We start from the raw sequence: 21,308 nt of genomic DNA, 5'->3' as shown, positions 1-21,308 counted from the left end.
AGGTCCTGGAGGACCACAGGGCCTACCGTTTTTTTTTTCTATCCCAATCGTTAACTGCTTTATTGAGACAATTGAGGGTCTTAATTAGGCATAATGTCCCTGCGGTCAAGGTATCCAGTGATTGATGATTTAGTGAGATCTGCAAAACCTGCAGGATTGCGACTCTCCAGGAACAGGGTTGGCCACCCCTGCTCTACTTATATAGCTTTTTGAGCTTGCTTGTGAATACTTCCCTTCAAGCAATTCCCGGCCATATATCCCTATAAAGAGAATTCTAGCTCTTTCTCTAGTCAATAGAGCAAAAGCCAAACCCACTTGCTGAATATGAATGTGCTTCAGACGCTTCTATCATCAAAAGTAATAGAATATAACAAAAAAAACAGAGAAAAGTACTAAAAAACAATCCAGAAAATTCCATTACTGAGAGACAATGCTATTAATCTAAATAATAATGTGTAGATCTTTCTAATATCAAAAACTAGCTAAATTCACATATACACCAAAATATGTTCTTTCAAATTAGTTTAGATATACAGTAAACCTATTGATGTTAGCATGAAACAAAATTACAAATCCATTCAAAAGCCAGATTCTGAAATAGACATAATGGGTACAATGGCAGACCTGTTATGCTTCTTTCCTTTGTTGTCACACAAAGTTGGCTTTTTAGGTGGGGGTTCTCCATTTGTTTCCTCTGCACCTAACTTTTGCAGTCCACTTGTCTTGCTGTGATTATTTTGGTTTGAGCTTATGTTTCTGCCAAGAAATAATAGAAGAGACAAAAAGACAACATTTCACTTATTTGACAGATGACTCCTGACTATTTGTTCTGCTTTTGAATCATGTGTAATAAAATTGGCAAAAGCTAGTGCTATTTGAAATGTGCTTTACTCATGTAAGAGAGAAATATACAATCCTTACGCGACTGTAGGGCATGTTGGTTCAATGCTTGGCTCTCCTTTCCTGTTCTTTGGCATGGCTAGGCTTGCTGTAGGCATCTCCCCACTGAGCCGGTCTGGAAGCACAGAGTCCCTGTTGATGTTGATGTCAGAATACGGGCATCCTACGGCACTGAAAACAAAACCACAAACACTGTGATACACTGAAATAAAAAAAGCTTACTTCATAGCAAAGCTGGTTGTGCTCCAACATAAAAATGCATGAACAAGGTCAGGTTTGCTTTCTCTCTCATCACCAACCAGGCCATAATACATCTCAATGGGCTCCCCTGACGTGCCATGGTTTAGATCTGGTTTAGTAGGCTTTTGTTCATTGCTTAAGCAAAATGAACATGTTGATTAGGATCAAGTCTAGTAAAAAAAAAAATCACAAGGGGAAAAAATGTTTTGCATATAAATGAAATTTACTGTAAACAACAATACCATAATAACATAACCAGCTTGTAAATGTGAGAATAAAACATCAAGTCATCTACTAGCTGTTAGCTTTTCTATTCTAAACTTCTCATTCTTTGCTGGCTACTATCACAAATATTTAGCATAATCAGGAACTGGTAAAATGTTTTCTGTCTGCATTCACTGCAGACATATTTAATATTCTATGTACACAAACTGACAATTAAAACACCATAGTAAAATAGCATTTTAATACTAAAATCTTAGAAACTCCTCAGAAGTAGCATACTTATTGTATAAGCAGAATGGAAATTCTAGGGATACAGATTACAGGAAAAAAAAAAAAAAAAAAACACTTAACACAAATTAGATACAGTAGGAGGCTTTATGCATACAGTATACATCTATATGAAATTTAAAAATCAATCTTTTAAATTGTTAAATGGCCATTACTATAATTTTGATTAAATTTGCAACAGCCCACCCCAATTGTATACAAAGACAGATCTTATTTTTTTAATTTACCATCTTTAAAGCATAATTATTGATATGTAATACTCTGTTCCATTTTGCAGCTTATTTATAATCAAAAATGTACTGTGATGTGACTGATAACTGTTATGGAAGATTCGTTGATTAACTGCAAGAAGGTTCTCATTCAAATGCAAAGTTTACCTTACACATTGATTTAGTTTATTTAATATGTGTACTCAAAGAGCATGCATTATTAAATGCATAATCTAAAAATCACTGTTCTGTATAATTCGTTTTTAATAGTGAATATATTTTAGTACATTTTCATGAATTACTCATAAAATCTAATTAGCTGGACCAAAATCGATCGATCATGAAAAAAAGAAAAGAAAAAACACAAATTGTTGACATTTCCAAAATGCCTTTTCTTAAAACCTTTAACAAATCCATTTTCAGTCTTGCCTATCTACAGTAATCAGATTATACAATTTAACTGATTATTTGAAGCTTTCCTCAATTGTTTAGTCTTTCACCACCTCACTGTTCCTATAAATACAAACTCTTTCCCATACAAATAGTACTGTACTCATGCTTTGCCCTTCATGGTGATTTAATCATTCAGCTCCCTTCCTATCAATGGCTCTTCCTAACAATTTACATCCAACAATAACAACACAGCTGTGTATTAACAGTTGGCAATTTTTTGTTTTGCTTAAAAACCCTATTTTGCTCTAGATCCCATTTGCTCATAGTGTGTCTGCATAACACATATGCATATGTTATGAGATTCTTTATTTAATACTGATCACAAAGCTATTGAACATGACTTTGGTTTTACTCATACATTTTTCTGCTTGCATCCAGAGTTCTTGGTAGGTCTACAGGTGTTTTGGCAAAGATCACTATGTCATCGGCAAATCATAAGCTGTGTAAATTCATTCTCCCCCCTCAGTCTCAGTCTTGAACACTAGACTTGTGGAGCCACTCCTTTGATCTTGATCTTGTCAGTGTCTTGATGGGATCCGATTGTTGATGTGGCATTGTTGTAGATCTACTTAATAAGATTAATGTACTTTGCCTGCGTGTTTTGATTTCAAAGAGCACTGATGATTAAATCTGTTTTAATTGAATCAAAGGTCAGTAAAGCCCAGGCACAGTGGAAGCTCATGTTCTCTGCACTTTCTATTTTTGCTTGGATGGCTTGAATGTGTTCCATCATGTTATATCCACTTTTGAATCCTGCTTGTTCTCCCCTGTGATACACGATATGCAAACACGTATCTAACAACATTTAATACATCTATATATTTGCAGGTCAACTTCTAAATCTTAAATGTGAGACCAGATATCAAATGTATATATTTTAATAAGAAATATAGCTTATACTTTGTGCACATTTTATGCTTTGCACAACTCTAGATTCCTGGGGGTAGGTTCTTAATGAGTGATCTGAACCTTTTAACACTGGAACAGAGGTGGGGACTTTTCCAGATCAGCAGGGTCACACGCACCCGGGGACACAAATGGAAATTGGGCTTCAAGGCATTTAAGATGGAACACAGAGAGTTGTCACAATCTGGAACAAACTCCCCAGCGATGTGGTTGAAGCTGAAAATTTGGGAACATTTAAAAATAGATTGGATAGTATCCTTGGATCATTTAGTTATTAATGGATACCAAACAAGTATAATGGGTCGAATATCCTCCTCTTGTTTGTAAACGTTCTTATGTTCTAATGCTAGTGGTGACTATAGCCAAAGGTTCCTATGAGATAAACACCAAAAGAAAATGTAGAGACCATTTGAAGACAAAACAATAAATTGACTGGGAGCCTTTGCAATGTACAATTTACATACTGATATTCCTATCTCACTAGACAGGACAGGGTTGAGACAGGGAGCTATAATGTATGCTCTCATATCTCTGGGGCTTTAATTTTATTATTTTGCAGTAATGCTTTGCTAATTTATCTGACGAAGGTGTTACACATTCAGTGAGAAAAAGGTTTGCACATTAGCATATTTGTCCAATAGAATTTGTAATTTGCTGATGCAACACCACTATATATATATATATATATATATATATATATATAAATATATAAATAATCAGTATTTGTGAAAAAAATATCACCTAACGCCTATGGCTACTGTGAATAGTAATACTAATTAAAAAAGTAGCCTTGGATTGAATTAATAATAAATGTATTCCTTTAGAACAATCAAATTTCAAATACATTAATAACAGATATGATTAATCACTACTCATGCAAGTGTACCTGCATTAATACGTAGGCAAAGCAATTTCCATAATGTATTACACTGATTTCAGTGAATACATGGGTAGTCAATACATAACTCTCCATGGCCAAAAGTATGTTTATGCATGGGGGCATTGTCCTGCTGAAACAGGACAAGGCCTTCCACTAACTAATATGTCATTGTATGCTGTAGCGTTAAGATTTCTCTTCAGTTGAACTACGGGGCTGAGACCAAACTATGAAAACAACCCCAGACAATTATTCCTCCTCCTCCAAACTTTACAGTTGGCACTATGCATTGGGGCAGGTAGCGTTCTCCTGGAATCCACCAAACCCAGATTAATCACTCCAGAGAACGCATTTCCACTGCTCTAGAATCCAATGGCGACAAGCTTTACACCACTTCAGCCGACGCATTGCCCATGGTGATCATAGACCCCGATAGATTTAAGGTGGCCCTGGGTCAGGTCAAAACTAGTCCCACTTTTTGACCCGGCCTAAATCTTTTGAGGTGGCCTAAATGTGAATATGAACGTGCCGGGCTCTGGGCCGTGTGGAAAGCGTCAGTGCGTGACACAACTCAAGCCCGCCCCCAGAGACTGATTCAAAGGAGACGCCGCTTCTCGCCAACGCAGTATAAACGCAGGCACCAAAACAGCTCACACCACTGTACACGACAAACAGTATTTTCTCTATATTGTTTGAAAGGCATATCGATCTATAGCCTTAAATGTACTGATACATTTCGCTAGCTCACATCTTTATATATATAAAAAAGTATACGCTCATAAGTAATAATAAGTTATAATGATGTAAACAGTTCAAACTACTCGGTCAATTAAAATAAAAGTGTGTAGCTGGTAAACTTGCTATATAAGTATATATGATTGTCTGAAATCTGAAGTCTGAAATTTAACAGTATGCATTTTACACATGAAAAGTGCATTGTGAAATTGTGAACAGGAACAGGTAATTTTATTATCCGAATTTTGCATTAAAACGATATAAATTTAACCGAAGCAGGTTTCCAATCAAATCAATGCATTTTAAAAACGAGACCAGCTGTTTACTATCCAAACCGAAATGCGATTATATTGAGCTGAGCAGTACAATTACAAATGCCCGCGTTGGAGGTGACAACTGGGATGATGCAGAAATTAAAGCGCTGTTTACAATGTGGATGGAAGATAAACCAAAAGAAGTGACTATGAGGATATAACTATAGAAATTATCACAGAAGGCTGCTTTCGATGGCTGTCAATTGCTCACCCGACCAAGTTAAAAGGAAAATAAAAATGCAAAGATCAACAACAACAAACACAGTGGAGTCCAGAGAAAAGGCTGCATGTTTTTCCGAGGAACTCAGAAGAAACACTGAGCAGCAGCTTGGATTGCATGAGACACATTGACCTGCAGAAGCACCGAAGAGACGGACACTTCTGAACTACTACTGTAATATATTATATGTACTGTATGTGTGTGTGTGTGTGTGTGTGTGTGTGTGTGTGTGTGTATGCAATGCACATTTTCAGATTATAAATCTCAACTGGCTATTGATAACTAATGCATACAATTTCTTGTGAATTAATGTAGATGTCCTAATAAATGTGCTTCGCTTTTGGGTGAATTGTATAACAGCACTTTTAGACTTGCAGAACCGAAGATAGACATTTGAAAAGGGAAATATATTATTTTGATTCCCCATTGAACCAGCACATTTCTTAATTATATTAGAAAGCTTTGGCTGCAAAGGGTTAAGATTACTTTCAAAGAAAATACAGAACTGACCAATAGCCTATGTATATCAATATTAATAAGTTGTGATTATAAATACATCGCACACACCTGTAAGCAGACCTAATGTCATGAGTAACTGGTTTGTTTGAGCAGATTTGTTTAATTCCCAGGATGCATTTCTTTTAGGCCTCCTTCTCACCCGCATATGTGACGCACTTAGGCCTCCTAAAACCGCAAATATGAACGGGGTCTCTAGGGCTTGTGTAAGACTGCTCGGCCATGGAAACCCATTTCATGAAACTCCGGATTAACAGTTCTTGTGCTGATGTTGCTTCCAGAGGCAGTTTGGATCTTGGTACAGATTGTTGCAATCGAGGACATACTATTTTTATGCACTACACGCTTCAGCACTCAGCGGCCCCGTTCTGTGAGCTTGTGTGGTCTACCACTTCACGGCTGAGCTGTTGTTGCTCCTAGACGTTTCCACTTCACAATAACAGCACTTACAGTTGACTGGAGCAGCTCTAGCAGGGCAGAAATTTGACTAACTGACGTGTTGGAAAGGTGGCATCCTTCTTGTCCTCAATAACTCCTTGGTTATAAACATTGAATTCCTTCTGAGCTCTCAGCTACATCACTGAACAAATGATATGCTTAACTGTTAAATGAAGGATTTAGTCAGTCAGGCTTCAGTCAGTTAAAGATTCCTCTATGATGTGTAAGATTTGCAGTTCTTCCCTGTATTTTTGCATTTTACCTTTGAGCAAAAGCATAATCTATCCATCCATTCATTTTCAACAACCACTTAATCCATTACATAGTCACAGGGAGCTGGAGCCTAACCTCATGGACACTGGGCACACAATAGGGTACCCCCAGGATGGGATGCCAGTCTATGATCTTTGCTCTTATTTTTTGTAAGTCGCCATGGATAAGGGCATCTACCAATAAATAATAATAATAATAATGATAATAATAATAATAATAATAATAATAATAATAATAATAAAGTGGGAGTAAGACAGAGCATCTGGCAAAACCCCACATGGCCACAGGGAAAACATGCAAACTCCATACAGGCAGACACACAAGGCCGAGTCGACCTCTGGCCCCTAGTGTCAACCACTGTGCCACCATGCTGCCTTGCATTCAATACAATAGGAAATCTGATTTTAAAATAATATTAAAATAAACTAAATGGGAAAGCAAACACAACTATATCCAACAAAGAGTACCTGTGATGGCCAGAGTATCTGGCCCCTTTTATGTGTCCCACCCCTTTGCATCCTGGAGTTGGACAGCCACCTTGCTCTGAGGATTCAAACATTTCCTGTGGACCTACATGATATTAGAAAAGAAAGCATAAGCTAGAATTGAAAGTAGCAGAAAACAGGGCATCACATAATGTTTTTCATATTTTAAATAATGGTTTGTTTACAATAATTACAGTATTAGGGGTAAGTAGGTATATATTTAAAAAACTGTCTAGTTTAATATATATGTATTAATATAATTAAATACATTTCTTGTTATGACTACAATGGGTTTGTTCACACTTCGATTGACAAAGCTACAGCTTTTCTTTATTCTGTTATCTAAAAGCAAGTTAACTGACATTTGAATCGTAATGTCTCTCTAACAAATGCATCTTGTTTTCAGAAACCACAAAACAACTGCTGCAGTTTTATCGAGAGTACTCTTTGTTACCATGGACACCATTATACAGGAAAGCCATCAGCAGAAAAGGTGACAGTTAAAAGTTCAGTCAGCTTCCACATCAACAAGGTAAAGCACATTTTTGACTAAATAAAATAAATTGGCAAACAAAATCTTCATACATATGTTATTTTATGTCAATTTTTAGTCTATATTTACACTCAGGAAAATTACAAACAGAAAAAGACAAATGGGTGAAACATAAAATACCTATAATACTTCAAATATCAAAATGGTTTTATAGCTGTGGTTTAATAATTCTAACCTAATAATAATGACTATCCATGTCCCAGTTTCCTTGTTTACATATCCCAGTTGCTCTGGGCAACTTTGTCCTTTTTTAAGAGCAGCATCATGAAAAGTACCAAGTAAAAAAAAAAAGAGATGACGACTCCTCAGGCAATAGGAGTTGGCTGGCAACCACTCTGTAATGAGGGATTTGTTTTCAGCTGAGAGAGGGCTCTACCATAAAGCAGTCTGCACTTGGTCCTTGCTTTTGTTGAAAGGTTCTGGATACCTGTCAGTTGTAAAAACTAAAAAAAAAAATCCAAAAAGAATCAAAACAACTTTGCAAGCCAGCGGATTTTAAATGACTCACTGATCGGGGGTTGAAGGGGATGGCCGGTCTTAGCACACCAGCCAGCAGGATGGATGTCAGGGCTGTCTGTATCTACCCAGTAATCATACTCGTCACTCCAGCCATCAAAGTGAATCTAGATGCCAAACAAGACAGCGGAGAGTTATTCACTGCTCATTTATTTTTTGTTGTTGCTTTCCTTAATTTCATAACACATATCCCTCAGCCACAATGATTGGTTATATCCAAATGCACGCAGGCATAGATATATTATATTATAATACGTCTGCATCCAGTGTGGGTGGCAAATTGATTGAGGTTAGTCTCATCTCGAGACTAATTAGTCTCTCTGCCACTGCATACACACAACAGTGGGTACGAAGAGCATGGGGGCACCCCTGGGATTAGTGGGAAGAATCCTATGAAAGTTAACCTGTCTTTCAAGTTGTGATTTCTTATTTGTTGTTGCAATTAGACCAAACCCTGGGGACTGGCAAGCTGGCCAGCATATAAAACGGTTTTGTCCACATGGCGCAGGGGGATTTAACAGTAGGCATTGTGTGTGTGTGTGCTTGTGGGAAGTGGAAAATCTGCTGAAATAGCAGTTCAGAGAGTGTGACAGTTATGTTTTTGGAAGGAAAATTAATAAGGAAAAAAAATATTATTGGACTGAAATACTGAAAGATACTGAACCTTAACACACCAACAGCAATAAGGACTTGGAATTGAGGAGGTAGAGGTGAGAGACTTAGAGACAGTTTGCTCAACTGGTGACAGAGAATGTTTGCTAAGAAAACAGGTTAAAGTCATCAAACTGAGGATATAGGGAGAAGTGGAGTATTGATTTGAGTGAATTACAGGATATAATTAAATATTTCTGACATGGTGAGACTGAGGTTAAAGAAAAGGAGAGCACTGAGTGGTACAAGTACAAGGCGACATGTGCTGGACTGTGCTGTAGCACTGCTGCCCCCTGTGGACTTTCAATAAGGTCGCACCTGTCTAAACTGATTCATACTAGTTTCTCTGCTGATTGGAAAAGGTTAATTAAAATATGTATCTCATTGACATGCACATATAGAGATGCTGAAGAAAACAAATACTTAGGTAAAGCAGGAGTTAAAAAGGCAACTTTTAAAGCAAAGGGGTTCATATTGGTCTAACATACATTTGTCCAACATACATAATAAATCATTATTGTAATCACCACCCCTTTAACAACCCCAACAGAATGAATAAAGCTTTGGTACAGGAGCAACTATCTATTAACAAAGGCCTCTACTGAGCAATGGCCTTTAAGGAGTCACATGTTAACATTTATGGGGAAAATAAATCTGATAACACACAACATAGTTATGCAAAAGAATTGCAGAAACAGACCATTATGTATAACAGCTGCTTCTGAAGTATATAGTTAAATTGTAATGTGAATACTTTCACATTGGAGAAGAGAAGGGTAGTTGTAAGCACCCCAAGCCTTACCAGAATTCTGTGATCATCTGTATCTATAATGGTAACTACTCTGATGAGCATAGGGTTCCGTTTGTCAACAGCTTCCAGTTTTGCGTATTTTGGAAAGCCATGGGGCGGTTTCTAGAAGGAGAGATTTCGATATGAAATATCAATACACTGCCACTTTTAACTTTCAGAAAAGTATGTAGGTGAATGAAAATAGCATCTTTACCACTTTAAATGCTCTTGCAGGTGCTGGTAATGAGTTAGTTTCGTCCAAATATCTTTCCCAAGAGAACGTTTTAGCATTTGGGTAGTCTGTAAGAAATGAATCGCATTGTGAAGGTTTTGCATTGATAAATATTTCACATTATTCTTCTCCTTATTGAACCAATATATTTCCTATTAAGCATTAAGCATTAAGAATTAGCAAGGGAATTAAATATAAGATGATACTTAAAAGAACTGTTCAGCTACCCATATCACAATTAGCCATGGAAAACATGGTAGAAATCATGTTCAATCACCCATGTGGCTATGCTTAGGCTACCTACTGAGGCTAGAGCCCTGGATTACTGCTGTTCACATGCACTGTTTACCGCACCGTCTGCTGCTGCTTGGTTTGTACGAGTAATAAACATTAAAACAACAGAATGTTGGCACAGTTTGTCTTTTCAAATTCCTCTTAGGGCTTTTCACTATGTAAATTTACACAGAAATTATTCATAAGAATAAACAAAAGCAGACAGGAGCATCAACTAAGCTTACATTTAAAGCCATCCAAGTTCCCACCGTTTAATTAAAAAATACTTGAGGGGTAGAAACAAATGCAAAAATCAAACCCCTTGGCAGATACATCAAACGAGAGACTCTTAAGAAAACGCAGACCACTCTTACAAAGTCTGGAAAATTTAAATCAATTGTCTTGTTTGTCATTAAAGCAAGGGTGTTGTAAATAAAAAAAATATCAATCTGTCATACATTTAAATTAAAACAACACAAAAGATTAAATAATGGCACTTGAAATTCAATGTGGATGGGGAAAGGGATTAGAATTTGTTGTGATACACTTTCTTTATATTAGTGACATAAAACTGAACTAAGGAAACAGTATTTTAGTCAAATTAAGATCAATTCTATGTTTTACATACAGTTAACACGTACCTGAAATGCAGATGTTAATGTGTTCAACTGAACTACATATGAACATTTTATAAATACTTATACTAACTTGTTAACAACCTCATCCAGACAATGAGAAGATATAATACTAAGGGAAAAGTGTATGCTATTTATTTGTACATAATATAATGTGATTGATAAAAACAATGATGCTAATAATAAAACTACATACTCCACTAGCATGGCCCCATTTAGAATGTGTAATCAAATACAAATATATATATATATATATATATATATATATATATATATATATATACACAAATATTATCTAAGCAAAACACAAAATTAACGTTTTAGAAAGAGCATTTTAAATAGTATCAGATAAATCTCAGATTTACCTAAGAGCTATAATTCATATGTTAACACCTGTTTGTACCTACAAATGAGAACAATTGAAATTGAATTGAAATTGTACTGTTTGAAATATAAAAAGAACAGTGTTAGACTAGAGAGTTCAATGAATGACAAGATTAATCCCATTAGTGAAAGGTAGCCTATTCCCTACATGAAAAGGTCAAAATAATTGCATCTATTTAGCTAGCAACAAGACTTAAGTGAGATTTGCTTTCTGACACAAAAAACAGGGCTATGGGAATGCTGGGTGTATGTAACAAACTAACAAGCCACATTGTGGAAACCAATTAACTGGGTTCATTTTAGGATGTCCTCTTATTTGTAATCTTTAACATTTTCTTATTTATAGTACACTTAATAAACAACATTGGCACATATAATTCACAGAGTAAACTATGCTCAAAATTATTTCAAAACCACCATATGAATATATATCAGAAGGAATGTTAATGGATAATGATAATGGATACAATGTGTGTAAGGAGGATCACTGCTCCAGAACTAAATCTCTGTTAATGCAATCTTTATTGACTCACCTGGAGGTGTGGTGAGGATCTTTCCATTGTCCTTACACCAGCCAACTGGGTGAATATATGGACTTGTTGCATCACACCTAAAAGCAAAATACAAGCAATAAATGAATGAAGCTGATGAGCACTTTCACAAAATATACTTACAAAAATGGTACAAATCATGACTTCCAATATTGTTAACATATCGAATATGATATTAACAAGATTTCAACAGTATTATTAACAACAGTATTTATTAACAACAGTTTTCAGGTTGCTGACCATATGTTCCTTTCCTCTACCAGTTATCTTTCATTCACATATGCTTTATTAGTATTAATTATTAGTGTTACTATTATTATTAAATTATTTAGCATGCACCTTTATCCACAGTGACTTACATAAAAGGTTTAATAAACACACACAAACATATCAAAATACTAACACAAAATAAAGCTGTACATAAACACAAGGATAACAACAATTATAAAACTAAAATAATCTACACATTTCAGTAAATAAATTGAAGGTATAAGGAGCTGAGCATGTCATTAAGACACTTAAAAGCATAAATGGCCCATTTCCGAACATGTTCAGTAAGCTATATTTTCAAAAGCTTGTCAGGAACTACACATCCCCTTTTCTACTGGGTAGGGATTCAGGATAAACAGAGTTGTCCCTTCTAAGCCCTTTCAGTGTTGTTTGGAAAGCCAGAGGGGATACACTGACACACTGCATTTGCCGCTCTACTGTTTGGCTTCAGTAGGAGCTTTATTCCTCTAAGCACAGCAACATGTTTGAGATTAGTGGAGAAACTCTGTATGTGCCGCATTGGATTGTGGCCATTGCATAAGGATCATTTAATTTTAGTGGGACGCTCCCCTGGCTCGGGCACGCCATTGAAAATATCATATCTAGCACAGGAGTGGGTCACTTGTTCAAACCCTACACATCTGCTGCTGGGAAACACTCAGTCTACTGGTTGTCAGTCTTCATCTGGAGCTGTGAGTTGCTTCTGTCATCCAGTTGCTCAAGGGGTTCATCTCTGACTGGCCTTTGCACTTTTCAAACTCACTGTAATCTATTTTTCCAATGCTGTGTGTGTCCCACTCGTATTTCCTCCTATTGGAATGCTTTGGCAACAGCTTTGTCTGGAATTGGTAGTTATCTCATATCGAATCCTCACCTGTAGGAATTGGTTGCAGAAAACCTTGGTCTGCCACTCAGTATTGCATAACCTAGATTAATATTATTTTGGAGGTCCAACTACAATTTGCTCTAATGTTTCTCCTACCCACGTTAACCTGCTTAGTAACATAATTTGTTTTTGTTTTTTCCCCAGGCATTTCACTTTGAATTATCTAATCTGTAAACCTAATGTATTTTTACAAAAATTCACAAAATTCAGGCAATAAATTATATTGCTATCCAGTGTAAATAGAAAAAAAATGAGTGTTGTAAAGATAAAAAGATGGTGTTTTCCTGTAGGGAACTGCTTTATAGACTGCATGTGTTAGTTACTTTGCTGCAGTATAGCTCAGTAATTAACAAAATGCATCCCCTAATAATTAGTGCGGCACAGAAATTAATAAATCTTCCATCTGTGATTTGTGGTCCCTTCAGGCAATGCTATATTTATAATGCTACTCCAAAGAATCCTAATTCTGAGTTGCCTCACTGATGTACTACATTTGAACAGTCGACTCACAAAACGGCCACAGGGCCTCTACCTTATAATGTATAGATTAACATGCATTATTCAGCTAAAACAACCACTAAAAGCAGATATTAATTTTCTTTCTTGTACACAATTCTGACAGTGAGGCACAAGGTCACCAGACTTGCCTATGGTTAGCCGCTAATCAAGGAAGTGAGCCGCATAACCTAGTTTGTTTGATAAATATCTGTTTAGCCTGACAAGGGCAAATTATAACCTTACTATTTTACACTTCCCACCTGTTAACCTAAACCCTAAGAGAACCCTGTATCCTTCTATGTGAACAGCTAACAGCAGTATACTTTATAAAATAAGTATCATCAGAAAATCATAGCCTACAATTCCCAATCCAGCCTTTAGATGTATAATCTTACAAATTAAAAAGAAATGAAATAAACAGTCAATTTAGAATAATATCAAAGCAAATGGATACAAAATCAATTAAATTGCACCTTACAATAAATGCAATATTTGAGCATAAATAGACATGTTTGTGAGAAATAAATATTTTCAAATATTATTCATTTTATTAAATTATTACATAACTATTAATTAAGTACAGGAACTGTTTTCAGAGAAATCTATTTTGCATTTGTAACAAAATACTGTTTGAATAATGGATTACATTTGTATATTATTTGTTATTTGTGTATCAGTACAGCAATGCACAATTTAAATGACTCTCAGAAAGACTTCATATTGAATGTATAGTCAGAAACCTATGAACACAACTAGTATTAGTGGGGGAGGTCTATAAATGTACTTTGTAACAAATATACCTGATAAGTATTTGGGATAGTTTTATGAATACAACCTCTCGTTTCAATTTCTTTGCCTTCTTTGTCTATTAAAAATACATAACAGTATACATGTAAATAAATAATTATTATATTACCAGATAAATTATATAAATCTACCAGGATAACATATGCTTATAAGCCAACATGGGAAATTCACTCAGCACCATCTAGTGGTTTTAGCCACTACTACTACAAAGACATGAAACGAAACAGAAAATACAAAAATCACCATCCACACTGGCAGTCATGGTCTACTTAAAAACACAAAAACAAAGAACCGTATATTACAACCCTTTACTGATGGATAGAGGCGTGTCACCATACTTATAGTGTATGCTGTTGTTTTATTCTGCATTTTCATTCTCATCATAGGTTTAGCATTTGTAAATTCATTATTTTCCCAATTATAATATTTATTTTGAAATATCAACAACTTGACATTTTCATTATATGCTCTTCTGCTTTTGCAGATTTAGAAGCATCAAACATGGTACAAGTGTGGCTGATTGTCAACACTTCATCCCACCTCCACCAATCACATTCAAGATAGGAACTGAAAATACCGGGACTAGACTGCTTCCCTGTTTTATTCTAATGTGATTTCAATAAACATTTTATTAACAAATAGCAGCCATATAAAGGGAACCAAGGAGAAAATTATGTTATGCTTTACCAGTAGTCGTAGCTCTCATCCCAGTTATCAAAGTGCACTAGGAATCGACTGTCCACCATGTCTGTTACTGTAGCAACACAGATGAAAGTGGGATTTTTCTTGTCAACAGCTTCCAGCTTCATTCCTATTCGAAAACCTAATGGAGTGACTGTCTGGAATACAGAAATGTGCTTATTATTTCAATGTCAAGATGTATGTCACAGCAACAAGAAATAAGTGAAAATAACCTGTCAGTCTTTTTGACTGCATAACTGTGCTGTACAAAATGCATACCTAAATCCCTCCTGTGGCCTAGCTCAGTTTTATGGTTAGAAAAAAGACCCTTGTGGAATAAGGTAATTGGAAATAGAAATTACTAGTAACAGCTGGCTGACGGAGAAAGCTGAATGGAAGAAACCAACTAAACAATTCTTACTTTAGTATGAAGCATTGAAGCCATCAATCTTAAAACAGAAATGACTAAAATAAAGTTACTCAGCTCTATCTTTATCATTTTAAGAAGCACAAAATTGTGTTAAGCACTGTGCTAAAATCCTGAAAATGAGGCATTTTAATAATTTAACACATTCCCCTTTTGTACTTATAATTTAACTTTGTTTTGCTAATGTATTATGAATCCATTCAGGAAGTGTCTTAATTAAGGTAACATCATATACACCGATCAGCCATAACATTATGACCACCTGCCTAATATTGTGTAGGTCCCCCTTTTGCCGCCAAAACAGCCCTGACCCATCGAGGCATGGACTCCACTAGACCTCTGAAGGTGTGCTGTGGTATCTGGCACCAAGACATTAGCAGCAGATCCTTTAAGTCCTGTAAGTTGCGAGGTGGAGCCTCCATGGGTCGGACTTGTTTGTCCAGCACATCCCACAGATGCTCGATTGGATTGAGATCTGGGGAATTTGGAGGCCAAGTCAACACCTTGAACTTGTGTTTCATCAGACCAGGCCACCTTCTTCCATTGCTCCGTGGTCCAGTTCTGATGCTCACGTGCTTTCGGCAGTGGACAGGGGTCAGCATGGGCACCCTGACTGGTCTGCGGCTACGCAGCCCCATACGCAACAAACTGCGATGCACTGTGTGTTCTGACACCTTTCTATCAGAACCAGCATTCACTTTTTCAGCAATTTGAGCTACAGTAGCTCGTCTGTTGGATCGGACCACACGGGCCAGCCTTCACTACCCACATGCATCAATGAGCCTTGGCCGCCCATGACCCTGTCGCCGGTTCACTGCTTTTCCATCCTTGGACCACTTTTGATAGGTACTGACCACTGCAGACCGGGAACACCCCACAAGAGCTGCAGTTTTGGAGATGCTCTGACCCAGTCGTCTAGCCATCACAATTTGGCCCTTGTCAAAGTCGCTCAGATCCTTACGCTTGCCCATTTTTCCTGCTTCTAACACATCAACTTTGAGGACAAAATGTTCACTTGCTGCCTAATATATCCCACCCACTGACAGGTGCCATGATAACAAGATTATCAGTGTTCACTTCACCTGTCAGTGGTCATTATGTTATGGCTGATCGGGTCTATTTAAGTTCAATTTCATGAATTCATGAATGGAGTGAATGGAAAAAGGTACTTTGAATTGTATACACAACTTCAATGTACATTTGGTAATTTGTACAAATAATACTTACTGTGTTTTGGTTTTCAAACAGAGCTTTGGGTGCTGCTTGGGCCTTGCACAGTTTAATGTACGACTGCCAGTTGAAGTCCTCTTCCTTCATTCCTGTTATTTTGAGAAAAACTAAATCATGGTAATCTTCTTGTAGATGGTTAAACAATGAGCTAAAAGAGCATTCAGTGTTCTGGATTCAATGTGAAAATAAGAGGTAGAAACCCATAAAACTGGGAATGTATTAAAACCTTGAATTTATATATTCGTTACTCTTTGTCTCTGAAAGTACTGGGATAATGCAAATGGTAGATGGACGTGTACATTTTGAAGAACAACAGGTTTGGATCTTTTAAGAATTTGAATGTTTATGTTTATTATATTATATTTTGATGTACAGAAAACAGATGCTATACATACATTTCAACCAGGATTGTGAAAAAATTTGCTAAATAGTTTGGTGATAAGTACAGAAGTGCATTTAATGCAGATATAAACTATGTTTTATGTGGTTGGTTTCTATGTATAAATGCAAAAAAATTAAAAAAGACAGAGAGATACAAAATACTCTGACTCGTGTTGCATTCTCAGCATTCCACCGATTTAATTCCTCTCCTATTGGTAGTTTGAATACTTACATAGAAATCACAACACATCTAAATTCCATTATATAATTATCTTTTCAGATGAGACACTGGGTCCTTCAACTGATACTGATCACAGAAGTGTTATAATAGGTTTTTTTTTGTTTGTTTGTTTTTCCCCCTGAGGAAATGTCATTACATTTCACTAATGCAAGCTAAAATAAAAATCCTGGCAGTTTAAAATTTATAACAACTGTCACCTTTATTTGTCTTCGATGTTTTGACATTATGAATAAACTGCATGAATTACAATAAAAACACATCGTATTAACATGAATAGCAATAGCAATATCTAACTATATGACACATTTATGGCACTAAACCCTGAAAAAGGTATTTAAGATGATATCAACCTATAGTTCCAAAAGCGCTCTTACCTTTTGGGGGGTGGAGTTTGTGACCAGTTTTTTCACACCATCCAACAGGGTGAATGTCGGCAGAGTTGGCATTTACCCAGAAGTCATAGCAGTCTGAATATTTATCAAAATGAAGTCTAATTCTATGCCCTAAAACCTAAAATAAAGGTTGAAAGAGTAATTAATTATTATGTGCATTTGTATTATGGTATGGAAATATTTAATTATTACATATTCTTTATAAAACATATTCAAATGACAATTTTTTATATATTTTTTATTTCCATAGTAAGTACTTGTAAATGCCATACCCCTCCATTAAAGTAACCTTTTAATCCTAAATCTATCACATGTTTTTTGTTTTGAATGGCACAATAAAGTCTACTTTATTATCAGACATTTGTAACATAAATACATATATATATATATATATATATATATATATTACCTCAGCAACAGTTAGCACGCAGTACATTGAAGGGTGCTCAGGGTCCACTCCCTCCAGTTTCAGTCCCACTTTGAATCCATTTTTGTTATGTGGAAAAGACTGGTGCTAAAATACATTTTAAAATGTTATCATTAATTTCTTCTTACCTAATATCTTCCCCTGTTCTATGAAACATTAAATACATTATATTCATCCCCATGACATATAATTCAAAAAACTGAATGTATAAAGTGATAATATTGGGTTTCATATTATCACTTTAATATTCAATTTCTTACGAATCTGAATATAATAGTTAAATTAGGTCAAATAAAGTATATGCGTGAGAGGGTCAAAAGCTGTAAGTGAGCATTTCATTTTGAGTTCTGACTTGAGTTTCTAACAGAGGGAAAGAGACATTAAAATGTGCATAAAATGAAGCCATGGAAACAAAGAAAAAAATCCAACAGAGGCATCGGTAGACTTCAGGTTTTAGGTGGGCTATGAAACGATGCCCAGGAGCTGCTGATGGCGTTTTCTCCGGGGTTGAGGGGTGGGGTGCTGACCGTGTTTTATCCGGTGATTGTTTGATACTATTTTGGGGGGGCTGAGAGAAAATACAAGAACTGGCTGACAGTGTTTGGTCAGACTATTTGACCGCGCCGTTACTTCATAATCATATTATTTTTAGGGGGGCTGAAAGAAAATATAGGAAGCCCCTTTAAATAGGGTATAGCGACACCCCTGGAGATCACTAATACAGCTCTTTCAGAACAAAATCAAAGTAAAATAGACACACAAAAAACGGTGTGCTTATTTACCTCCTTAAATAGCTTGCTGGGGGCAGCGATAGCTTTTTCCTTTTCCAGATAGGAGGCCCAACTCCACGACTTCTTCTTTCCTCCATAAGGTACAGCTAAAAAATACAAGTACACAGAAACATGTGTGTAATACAGCAGTGGAACAGCTGTGCAGCTCCATTTTATTTTTACTGACAAACCTTGAACAAATAATGAATTAACAACAACCATATATGAACAGTGCCTATAGAAAGTCATTGCCCCCTTGAACTTTGACCAGTCTTGGCTATTAAAGCCTGTATCTTTTGCAAAGTTGCCATTGGCCTCTTGGTAGCCTCTCTGATCAGTTGCCGTCTTGCTCTACTATCCAGTTTGGAGGGACAGCCTGATCTAGGCAGGGTCATAGTGGTGCCATACACACTCCACTTCATTATCGTCTTGACTGTGCTCCATGGGATATTCAAGGTTTTTGATATTTTTATTCCCATCCCCTGTGTCTTTCAGCAACTTTGTCCTGGAGTTCTTTTGAAAGCTCCTCGTGCTCATGGTTGAGTCATTGCTTTGAAATGCACTGTAGAGCAGAGGGAACCTACAGGAACTGTGGAATTTATCCAGAAAGCATGTGAATCATTACAATTTAACACAGGTGGAGGCTACCTAACTTGGTGTGTGATATTTAAGGTGATTGCTTACACCTGAGCTAATTTAGGATTGTTATTACAAGGGGGGTGGACACTTATCCAACCCAGTTATTTCAGTTTTAATTTTTAACACATTTTAGCAAATTTCAAGAATGTTTTTTTCACTTGGGGTGAATCTGTGGGGTACGATGTGTAGATAAATGAAAAAATAAAACTATTTAAGTGTATTTGTGTGAGGCTGAATAATTATGTTGACATTACTAGCACCTCTTGGCGTTCTTGCTAGAACCCAATGCTTAGTTAGTATTATTACAAATTATTAAATTATTAAATAATACAAATAATTAAATGTATCTTAAGTACTTCTAATGATCTTTTCAGGTATCAAAGGTTATATTTTATGAAAATGGTAAGCATAGTTGCTAAAATAACAGTGATACTTTTGTAAAGGACAACATAACAAACAAATTAATAAGTGAAACAACAATATAAAATTAGCAGGTGTACTCCTAAGATACACAGTAAATATATTAAAAGTCAATGTAATGATTAAGTAGTACAACAGATGTGTGTGTGAAAGTAAACAGCTGCCGTCTTGTAAAAAAGTAAGCATAGGCACAGAGACTGTTACCACTCACTCTGTTTCAGCAGCGCAGCATCTCCCCGTCTTTTCCTTCGAGTTCTCTGTGGTGCTCTGGCTGTCTTCCTGTCAGGTCTCTCTTCCTGTTTAGTTTGAAACAGACACAGAATCATTCTCCAACTCTGAGATGATCATTTGAGCTTATATTAAAAAAAATACAAAATGTGCATGTGTGGTTACTATGTATATGAAAAAAAAAATACAAAAAAGATACTTAAATTAACAGACTAATTCCAATTGCTGTCTTCATGTATAATTTACCTCTTCAGGAGCAAAGGGATTTTAATTAGGCAACAGCACCAGATGGTCATAAAATGATATTATAAACTGATAGAACTGGTAGAAATATTTAGGGCACTATCTGTTCATGTTTTATTAATATATATTTAAGTGGTAATTACATTGCAGGGATTTTTTAAAATCATATTATTTCTATATGAATCACTGTTTAATGATTATGTTTAAATATGTGTTCTGCTTTCCGTCTGTTTTAAATGCACATATAAATTAGTTGGCAGTCCCCAACTAATAATTACCTTCTTAGTTTTATTTTTTCCACTTCTATAAATGTCTGGAAATGTCTGATCACTCAACATTGAGATAATATATCTCACACGGACACTTTAAGGATTAAAATGGTGCATTCAGATGCCAATTTGAGTAAGCCAGTATAAATGTATATAGGTTTACTGAGTTTTATGATCATCTTATAGGTTCCATTCAGTTTCAAAATGTACCTGTGCAGATCTAATTTCTTTCACCTACTATTTACAGAACACACAGGGATTTTCCCTCTAAGAATGCAAAATTGTAAAGAGTTTGTATAACATTTTGTTTTTAAGCAAAATAAACGTGTGAATTTAGAACATGTTGTTTTTGTATTACTGGTGAGATGGCAACAAATCCCAGAATATATAATAATAATAATAATAATAATAATAATAATAATAATAATAATAATAATAATAATAATAATAAATAAAAATAAAATAATAATAATACTAACAGATTCATCTTCCTCCTCCCTGGGGTGATCTCCATTTTCTATACTCTCTTCTTTCAGATTTGCAGGTAGCTGTATTTTTCTTTTTCTGGTGGAGCTGAAGATCTCACCATTAGGTTTTGGTACATCTTTCTTTGGCCTCTGTTCTCTACAATCAAAAGCAATGCAGATTAAACATACAAAAAGAAAATTAGGGACATTGTATTAGGGAAATTAAGCAGTATCTACAACTAAAACAAAATGGTATAACCATCTATACCAGTTAATTGGTTTTTATTACCACATATATTTTCACACCAATCTTAAACTTCAAATGTAAACTCTCCCAAAATACAATGCTGCCCAAACTGCAAAAAGCT

The 21,308-nt window shown here is 35.7% G+C and overlaps 1 protein-coding gene across 2 annotated transcripts in view; it reads right to left on the bottom strand.

The window, feature by feature from the left end:
* l3mbtl3 (L3MBTL histone methyl-lysine binding protein 3) overlaps positions 1 to 21,308 on the bottom strand; it is a 44,218-nt gene that overhangs the window by 10,618 nt on the left and 12,292 nt on the right. Inside the window, exons 5-18 of one of the 2 annotated variants that reach the window (XM_066699395.1) lie at positions 20,953 to 21,097; positions 19,945 to 20,029; positions 18,687 to 18,781; positions 17,887 to 17,991; positions 17,460 to 17,595; positions 16,461 to 16,570; positions 14,813 to 14,964; positions 11,647 to 11,723; positions 9,804 to 9,889; positions 9,602 to 9,712; positions 8,141 to 8,255; positions 7,062 to 7,164; positions 922 to 1,071; positions 625 to 756 (exon numbers count right to left, since the gene is read on the bottom strand). In XM_066699395.1, the coding sequence (XP_066555492.1) occupies positions 625 to 756; positions 922 to 1,071; positions 7,062 to 7,164; positions 8,141 to 8,255; positions 9,602 to 9,712; positions 9,804 to 9,889; positions 11,647 to 11,723; positions 14,813 to 14,964; positions 16,461 to 16,570; positions 17,460 to 17,595; positions 17,887 to 17,991; positions 18,687 to 18,781; positions 19,945 to 20,029; positions 20,953 to 21,097 (1,602 nt within the window). The remainder of the gene's footprint in view (positions 1 to 624; positions 757 to 921; positions 1,072 to 7,061; positions 7,165 to 8,140; positions 8,256 to 9,601; positions 9,713 to 9,803; positions 9,890 to 11,646; positions 11,724 to 14,812; positions 14,965 to 16,460; positions 16,571 to 17,459; positions 17,596 to 17,886; positions 17,992 to 18,686; positions 18,782 to 19,944; positions 20,030 to 20,952; positions 21,098 to 21,308) is intronic. The other variant, XM_066699405.1, reaches the window with a different exon arrangement.

The sequence above is a fragment of the Amia ocellicauda genome, chromosome 1, assembly GCF_036373705.1.
Source record: "Amia ocellicauda isolate fAmiCal2 chromosome 1, fAmiCal2.hap1, whole genome shotgun sequence".
NCBI lineage: Eukaryota > Metazoa > Chordata > Actinopteri > Amiiformes > Amiidae > Amia > Amia ocellicauda.
Note: the sequence above shows the minus strand (reverse complement) of the source record. Positions and strands in the feature narration are given on the sequence as shown.